General features: G+C 59.1%; 1 protein-coding gene across 1 annotated transcript in view; it reads left to right on the top strand.

Moving 5' to 3' along the window:
- NUGGC (nuclear GTPase, germinal center associated) overlaps positions 1 to 8,404 on the top strand; it is a 36,151-nt gene that overhangs the window by 25,446 nt on the left and 2,301 nt on the right. The window contains exons 15-17 of the mRNA XM_004682533.1: positions 1,151 to 1,241; positions 3,282 to 3,414; positions 6,920 to 7,047. Coding sequence (XP_004682590.1) covers positions 1,151 to 1,241; positions 3,282 to 3,414; positions 6,920 to 7,047 — 352 coding nt within the window. The remainder of the gene's footprint in view (positions 1 to 1,150; positions 1,242 to 3,281; positions 3,415 to 6,919; positions 7,048 to 8,404) is intronic.

Here is an 8,404-nt window from a genome sequence, read left to right as displayed (position 1 = left end):
GGCAGAGGTGGGCTCGGCCTGTCTCTCTCTGAGGCCCGGCCCTAGGTTCCCTCCAGCCGCTCTCTCAGCCCGTGGCCTGCGCCCGCCCCAGTCCCATCCATTCTCTGTCATCGTCCAAGCAAGCACTGTGGGCACCCCCCGCCGCGGCCGCGTGTGTTTCCGGATCCTTCCGCCTCCACCCTGGCCTTGCTGACCCGCTCCCAGCCTGCTCAGCGCCCAGCAAGCTGCCACCCGTGACGCCTCTGAGCCAGCCTCTCCCTGAAACCTCCCACCCGCTTCTGCTCCCCCGTTTCCCCCCGCTTCCCCGGCCTCCTCGAGTGCTTTCTCCGCATGTGAAGCCGGGGATCAGATCGCTTGGAAGGGGGTACAAGGCCCCTCATTTGCTGCAAGCAGGTTAGCTTCTGTCTACAGATACAGGCAGAAAATGACCCAGCGTGACAGCCGCAGCCCCCAGCGGACACATGGCAGTCGGCCCTAAGTTGCCCGAGAAAGCAGCTCGTCTAGAAAGCATGAGCGGGACAGTGTAGACCTGCTGCGGGCGCCTGGCCCTGGCGAGCCCACGCGCCCCACCCCGGCACAGGGGGGGTTGGGCCCCCGGGGTTTGGGCGGCTGGTGCTGATGAGCTTGTGTTGGAGAGAAGCCTAAGTCTGGCAGTCAGGAGGCGCAAAGCCAGGCTCTCTGGGGCCGCAGGGAGGACTCGGGTGTCTCCCAGGGAGCCCAGACACCCCAGGAGAGGGGAGGTGGATTAGCTGCCAGGACGGCCGCGGCACAGGGACCCTCCCAGGCAGCGGGAGGAGCGCGTCAGGTGCGGCCGGCAGGGGTGCTCCCCGGATGCTTGTGGGGGCGGCGGCGAGTACCCGGCATGACTGGCCAGGGCGGTGGCCCCAGCTCCCTGCCTCCAGGCCTGCGCGTCAGTCACGGGGTCCAGCCCCCACGGGCCTGGCGAGGCGGGAAGTGGGGCAGAGACACGGGGGGCCCCACACTGCTTGGCGGGGGCTCGTGGGTGTCCGGTCTGTCTGGAGTGGCCGCCCGCGGACGGGCGGGGAGCTGGGCGGCCGTGAGGGCGCTGCCTGGCTGGGCGGGCCGGGCTCGCTCCACAGCGCCGTCCCTGGGCCGGCCCTCCTGACGGCAGACTGTCCTCTGTCCACAGAACGGGATCACGGAGAGGGTGAAGGGCAGCATCGCCACCATGCTGACCCTCGCTTCGTCCCAGGGGGACGGCCTCTACAAGGAGCTGGCAGGTAAGGGGACACCCGCGCCGAGCTGCTCCCGCTGCGCTTAGAGGCCTCACGTGGGGGAGGAGGTCCAGGGCGGGGCCGGGCCGCGGTGGCCATCCGCCCGAGGCTGGGCTCTGTGCTCCCCTCCGGTCACCCGGCCCCCGGCCCGCGAGGGGGACCCTGCCGCGCCTTTCCGCTACCGCAGGAGCAGGGCTCGGACGTGCCCCCGGGACTGGAAAGCAGCAGACTGAATCCGCACCCGCCCTGCGGTCTCACGCAGGCGCCTTGTCTGCCGACGCAGGCGCCTTGTCTGCCGACGCAGGCGCCTTGTCTGCCGACGCAGGCGCCTTGTCTGCCGACGCAGGCGCCTTGTCTGCCGACGCAGGCGGCACTGCGCGGGGGTCTGGGGTCCCCGATCAGTGTCACGTTTGCACAGCTGCAGTGCTTGGACTCGCTCCTTCCCCGAGGTCCTCCCACGAGCGACACCAGTGTCTGCTGCTGCAAAGCCCGATGTCTTCCGCTGTCCCGGGCACGGACGGAAGACACGCCCGGAGCTGGCCCCAGAGCCCCCGGTGGCCTTGCTCACTGCGGCGCAAACACGCACTCTGTGGGGGACACTCGCCGGGCGCCGCAGGGCGGACAGTCCCTGCGGTCCGACCCGGCTGGCCCGACACGACGCGCGGATGTAGATCTCAGCAGTCGGGGCATGGTCCACCCCGAGGTGAGGTCAGGCGCCCCTGGGTGCCAGGCAGTGGCGTGGGCGTTGAGGACGCAGCAGCAGGGACCAGCCCAGACGGAGCTCTGCTTCCGTGGAGCGTCCAGCCTCGTGCGCCCGCGTGGCGGGCGGCAAGCAGGGCGGCAAGCAAGCTGCGTGGGCGCCCGAGGGGCGCACGTCTGGGAAGGCAGAGAGGGGCAGGCGGAGGCGGAGGGGGCCGAGGAGCGCCCCGGGGAGCGGCGAGTCGAGCCCACTGAGCACCCCGGCCGGATGTCACTCTAGCCGTCAGGACACGGCCATTCGGGGCTGGACAAGGGGCGGCTGATGGACGCTGGGTTCAGAGGGACCTCGAGGGCAGACAGGACTGGAGAGGCACTGGGTGGTTGGGGTGAGCTTGCAGACGGAGGGCGAGGCAGCGGCCAGGGGCCTCACGCCCCTCCTGGCCAGAAAGCCGTTGCTGGCCAGGCTCAGGCGGTGGGTCTGAGGCACAGCGTGGGACATACAGAGCCCAGGGGGCTGGAGAGGCACCGGGGAACAGTGCCAGAGCCGAGCCCCAGGTCAGCTGGAGGGCTCTTTCCCAGAGCCCTGTTACCTTGGGCCCTCCAGAGGGGTCCTGCAGAGACTTATTTTAAGGAATCAGCACTTGACCTTGAGGACATGCGGCAAGTCCCAGATGTGTGGGGGAGGCCATGGCTGGACATTCAGGAAGGAGTCGCGGTTCAAGTCCCACAGCAGCGCGCCGTGGACAGGGCGAGCCCAAGGCAGCCTGCCGGCGCCTGCTGCTGCTCCGGGGAGACCAGCTTCTCCGCCGTTGTTCTCTGCCAATCGTCGCCTGATTGGACAAGGCCCACCGCACTGGGAAGGGCAACCCACAGATATAGGCATGGAAACGTCCAGAATAATTTTGATCTTTTACTGGGGCCCTGGGGCCCAGACAAACTGACATATAAAAATAGCCCTCACAAGGTTGCAATTTAATTGCAGAGCGCGGGCTAAGAACCCCAGCTGCCAAACAGCAGGGCCCTGGCACGGGGGTGCTGGCGGGGGCCGGCGGTGGGGGAGCGACTCAGGAAGGGCTCCCGCGGTGCGCCCTGTCCCTCCTCTGGGGGCCCTGTGAGAACCAGAGACGCCCCAGGCCTTTCCGGGGGCAGTCTGCGTTTCGCCTGAGGATGACTCGCAGGCGGAGATAAGCCGAACCAGAGGGACCCGTGAGCACTTTCGGACTCTCGGGCCATGGCAGCGCCCCGCTGGGACAAGTGACCCAGGCCGCTGCCGCCGCCCGGGCTTGTTGTCTGGGGACATTTCTGAAAAGGATATTCACTTCTACCCTTTTTTCTGCTCTTCTACAGACTTCAAAAGCGAATTCAAGGAGATGGACAAGCTGCACCGGAGCCTGAGGGAGGTGGCCGAGAACGCTGCGTTGCGGAGGGCCATGCAGGACTTCCTCGTGAGAATGTCCCCCCGCAAGGCGGCCCCCAAGCAGCAACTCAACTCTTGGGGCTTAACCTCGAGCGGATGAAAAACAAGCCTGCGGCCAGAGAATCGGAATGACTCCTATTTTTGAAAACCTAATAAAGAACCTCTCCCCACTGGATGGGCTTTAGTTTATAAAATTCAATCTCTTGTTCCTTCTGGCGTCAGCTGAGTGCTGAGCACGTGATTTTTTTGTTTTGGGGTTTTTTTTTTTTTCATCTCCTGCAGCCAAAGCGAGTCATCTGGAATCCCCAAAGGAGCTCTAGAACTTTCAGGACAAGAAAATGATGCTTCACCAAAGACAATTATCTAAACATTCCCAAAGATGTGGGGCGGGGGGAGGGGGGAACCATTGCAAAATCAAGTTGTAGGGACATAATTGTATTTCCTATTTTGATGAGGCTTGTGGGAAGGGCGGCAGACTTGGGACGTGCAGGCTTTGAGAGCCAGGCGAGAGTTTTGGCTTTATCTCTTCTCAGGAGGTCAGTGAGGGGGACTCTTCTCGAGCTCTTCAACCTCAAGGGGCGGTTGAAAGTGATTAACAACCTAACGAGCTTTTGCTTATGGGGTGACGCCTATTGGCATTTGCTGTCTCCAAAATGAAAGCTGAGACCGTTCGAAAGCTCTACCAGTTCATTTAAAAGTAAAATAACCCGTTACATGTGAACATAAATAATACATTTTTATTACAAAGAACTAGCTTCCAAAAAAATGTGATGGAGAAGTGTGATGTTACTTTACACTCTTTGCAAGTCTCCGGCCTTCTAGAAGACAGCTGGATGACCTGTTTCTGCATTCAATCTGTGGCCGTGTCATTTTGGTTGATAGATAGGAAAGCCGGCCTCACCCAAACACGCAGTTAGAACACAGTGCTCACAACCTACCCCATCACCTCTGGAGGTCCCTCTTTGCTGGTACAATCTTGGCGAATGGTAATTTCTTTAAGGTTACTTGCAGTGTACAGTTGGTGGGACTGGTGAACTTTTTTATGTCCCCTCCCATTAAAATACATTTCCTGGGGCCCTCCCTGGCGGCGCAGCGGGTTGGAGCACTGCACTGAGAAGCTAAGCCCAGCCGTGGTTGCTCAGTGCAAGCTCGATCCCCGCCCCGAGGTGATCCACAATCACAGCAGATCGCTCCTGTCCCGTCCGCTGCTCCCCTCAACAGGGCACTTTGTCGATCTGCCTGTTCTGCGCCCCGCTCTGTCTCTGGTGAATCCTCTCACCACCCTGCACCTCTGGCCTCTACCCCAGTTCTGTGTGCACAAATAAATAAATAAAATCTTAAAAAAATACATTTCCTACCTCCCACCTAGCACAGATGCTATGCCGATGGCATGGTTTTAAGGCTTGAAGCACTGATCATGTTAAAAATATTTGTTCAGTGATTTAAGCGGGTCTTCTGGACAGTGATGCATTTCTTTATGCACGAACACAAAGGCGTGTAGGTAATATCTCCACCACGCTCATCGGAGAAGGCTTGAGCTCATGGCCTTACAGAATTCCAACTTTCCCCTCAAAAGCTAATTATCACTGGCAACAAATACTGGTAGCTGTTTTCCTTGAGGCGATAGATTCAAGAGAAAATGAATTCTGCAAACCCCTACTAGAGAATACTATGCAGGTATAAAAAAGAACAATGTGACGTGATTACATGGCACGTGAGCTGGCAGGAAAATACAACTGAGACACACTGTAGAGTGAAACCAGAGAACTGCAGGCTACATCTCCACTCATGGGAAAACTAAAACCCCCAAAGTTGACCATGTATTTCTCCAAGTCCACAGATGCATAGGTAAATGAGGGACATGCCTAGAAAGAAACTCATCAGACGCAGAGCAGTGATGATGGGAGGAGAGAAGGAAGGGAGGGAGGGGGAGTTTTTACTCTGTGCACTTCTCTACTGTTTGATTTTTACAAGAAAGGCATGTCTGTATCCTCAAGTGTTTGAACGTATCCTCAAGTGTTTGAACGCGTTAGTCTAAAAACAAGGAACATACAATACACTTTTAACAGCCCATTGAGACTAAGGAGATTATCACGAGTTTGGAGAAGAACTAGTGGTAAATAGAGGCTGCGCAGAGTAACATCAGGCGAGGCCTAACTCCAGAGAAAATAGACTGTCGTGGAAAAACCACACCATGGGCCGGGGCCTGGGTAGCGCTTGCACAACAGTCTGCACTGGGAGGGGAGATAAAACGGTAAAACGGTGCAACACCCCAGCGTGGGGGTGGACGACGCACAGGTGGGGCTGGAGTCAGGTGTCACTTTGCTAGTTAGAAGTGAAAAATTACAAAAAGTCACAGCAGAAAGGCTGAATGCGGGGGTGGAAAGGAGCGGTTAGTGATCTGCTGCCTTTAGAAAAGCTTTGGAGAATGACTGGACTTTTCAAAAAGGTTATTTAAAATGCGCGCATGTCTTTGATAAACGTGAACTCCAAGTTAAACAAGGAGCCCCCCGCAATAGCCCGGGTACGCATCACGCTGGGGGCGGTGAGAAAGAAGTGCCCCGTCTGTGCCTCCCCAAGACCCCGCTTCTCCCCCACTTACCTCCCTCCCTGCCTTCTCCTTTGCTGCCATCATGTTCCCCAACTTTTCTTCATCTTTTCCCCTTTTTTCTCTTTTCCTGGCATCGTGTGCAGCCAAAATATCTTTATTATTATGACTTATTATGTTTATTGAACATAATATTTCCTGTTCTTCGTTCTTAATATTAAAAGCATGCATGGAATGTTCTTTCTCTCCCCAGCCAAAGCAAGCCAAGTGGCAGTCCGTTGTTACTTTTCATCAAGGTGGAGAAACTTCTGGAAAGGCGCCCTTAGACTGGGAGCCAGGCAGGAGCATGGGTGCCACCTGCCACCCACCAGGCAACACCCCTCTGCCATGCTGCTGTCTGGCATGGGCTCCCCAGGCTCTGACCAGCAAAGTGGGGGGGGGGTCCACCAGCAGCAGGACACCAGGTCCAGACAGCTCAGCTGTGACCTCCTGCTCCTGCGGCTTGAGGGAAGGCTGCCTGCCTGCTTCGGGGGCAGCTCACGGCGGGTACCTAACTCTGCTCCCCAAAAAGCCCTTCATAGACTGGGCAGTGGAGATCCTGTTCTCGGGAGTAGCTTCTTCTCTGAGCTGGACACTGCCCTTTCCTCTAACTGTTACAGGGCAGGGGCACCCCAGGACCCCCCGAGCCACCCACTTCATATAGGTTCTGCCACCTATCACATTAAGACAAAGCATATCTATAAGACCTTTCATGGAAGGAACGTTAATCAGTAAGTGTGCAATACGGAGAAGACAAAGAGTGACCCGTCCCCCTCATGGCTAAAAGTCCACCCAAAAAGGATTGGCCAAAGCGAGGCCTGAGAGCCGCCACAGTCTAGAGCACCTTCCGGTGGGCACCCATGGAAAAGGGTCAGACATGGCCAGGCAAGTCTGGGAGGGAGAAAGCAACGTCAACATCAAGATAAAAGCCGCCAAAGTCACCCCCACAGTCTCTCACCCATGTTGGTGTCACCCCGTCAGGACCGAGAATGAGGAGCAGGGCACGCCATGGAGCGGAGGCTTCCGCTTTCACTTCCCAGACACAGCCGGCTGCCGGCAGCCGGACAACGGGGAGCCACACCCCAAGGACGCCTGGCACCGCCAGACCTGTGAGCCCCGACGGTCCCAGCCGTGACTTACGCTGTCAGGTGCTTCGGCGCACAGGCATCACGCTCCCTGGTAATACGCCGTAGACTGGGAAGGCCTGGAAGGGGCAGCCCAGGTCACAGCAGGAAGAACAGTCGCAGAGAGGCCCGGAGCGGCTGACTCCGGTCACCGGCTTGTAAGGACCCACTGACCGTCGGCTCTGGCCTTTCCCGGGCTCGGCGCTGGCGGGAGGCGCGGGAGCCCTGGCCCGGTGAGCTCAGCAAGCAGAGCACTTTGCCCGGGCGCAGGGCCGCTGGGGCAGCCGTGCAGTGGACAGGCTTTGGGAGGGGCTGGGCCTGGAGGACCTGGGGTGGGGTGGGGGATCGTGGAGGACAGCGTGCAGTGGGCACTCTGGGGGCGAGAAGGGGCTGGCCTGCGCGCCGAGAGGCCCGGGGAGTCCAGGCAGAAGAAAGCAGCCTGGGGTCGCGGAGCCTCCACCTTGAGCTGGGGATGAAGCGGCGCTGGGCACCAGTACCCTGGCACGTGCGGGGCTGTGCCACCGGAGGCGGAGGCCCTGCCCAGTGAGGGGTCTTAAAAACACGGACTTCAGGCCTCCCCGGTGGCGCAGCGGGTCAGGACGCAGGCTGCAAGCCGGCCGCAGCCACGTCAGTGAGCGTTCGATCCCCGCCCCGAGGGGACCCACAGGGCGCAGCAGACCCTCCTGTCTCCCTGCTGTTCCTCTGGCTTGTATCCCAGCTCCGTAATCATCAACAAACACATCTTTAAATGACTTCAAGGGTCCAGAGAGCCGCTAGGGGGAGGCCAGCGGTGGAGGAAGCCGGGGCGGGGGGTGAGCGCGTGAAGGAGACACAAAGCCACGGACGTCCAGTATAAAACAAGTGACCCGGGCTGGCTCTCGGCAGGCGGCTAATAACCCTTCACACGGGAGCTGCTGAGCCAGTCTAGTGGATTCTCCTGCAGGGAAAATAGTGGCGAAGTGGGGTGGTGGATGGTGACGAGACTTTCCCCGAGTAAATACTGAGAAATCGAGGCTGTATACCTGCGGCTGCTGCGTCTCCGTTACTCCACAGCTTTAAAATCGCTGGTTGGTCAGCCACGATCAACATTTATTTTTGCGATATTTTCATTTCTCATGAAGCAGGTTACAAGTGAAGAAAATTTAAGAAAATACCGAACCGAACGTAAACATGGCAAAGATCCTGGCCTTGTGGCGCGGGCTATGAGAACATGCCGCGGTCTGCCGGGGGGTTTAGGGAGACGGGGAGCAGAATGGGGCTCCCGGGAGCGGGCGGGCAGGGAGTCGTGCTTTCACGGCGTCTACGTGACTCCGGAGCACGTGGCAGCTGGTGGGGCGCTGCG

Source organism: Condylura cristata, unplaced genomic scaffold, assembly GCF_000260355.1.
Source record: "Condylura cristata isolate star-nosed mole 26May11 unplaced genomic scaffold, ConCri1.0 scaffold00014, whole genome shotgun sequence".
Lineage (NCBI taxonomy): Eukaryota > Metazoa > Chordata > Mammalia > Eulipotyphla > Talpidae > Condylura > Condylura cristata.
The sequence above is the reverse complement of the archived record's forward strand: the minus strand, read 5'-3'. Positions and strand labels throughout refer to the sequence as shown.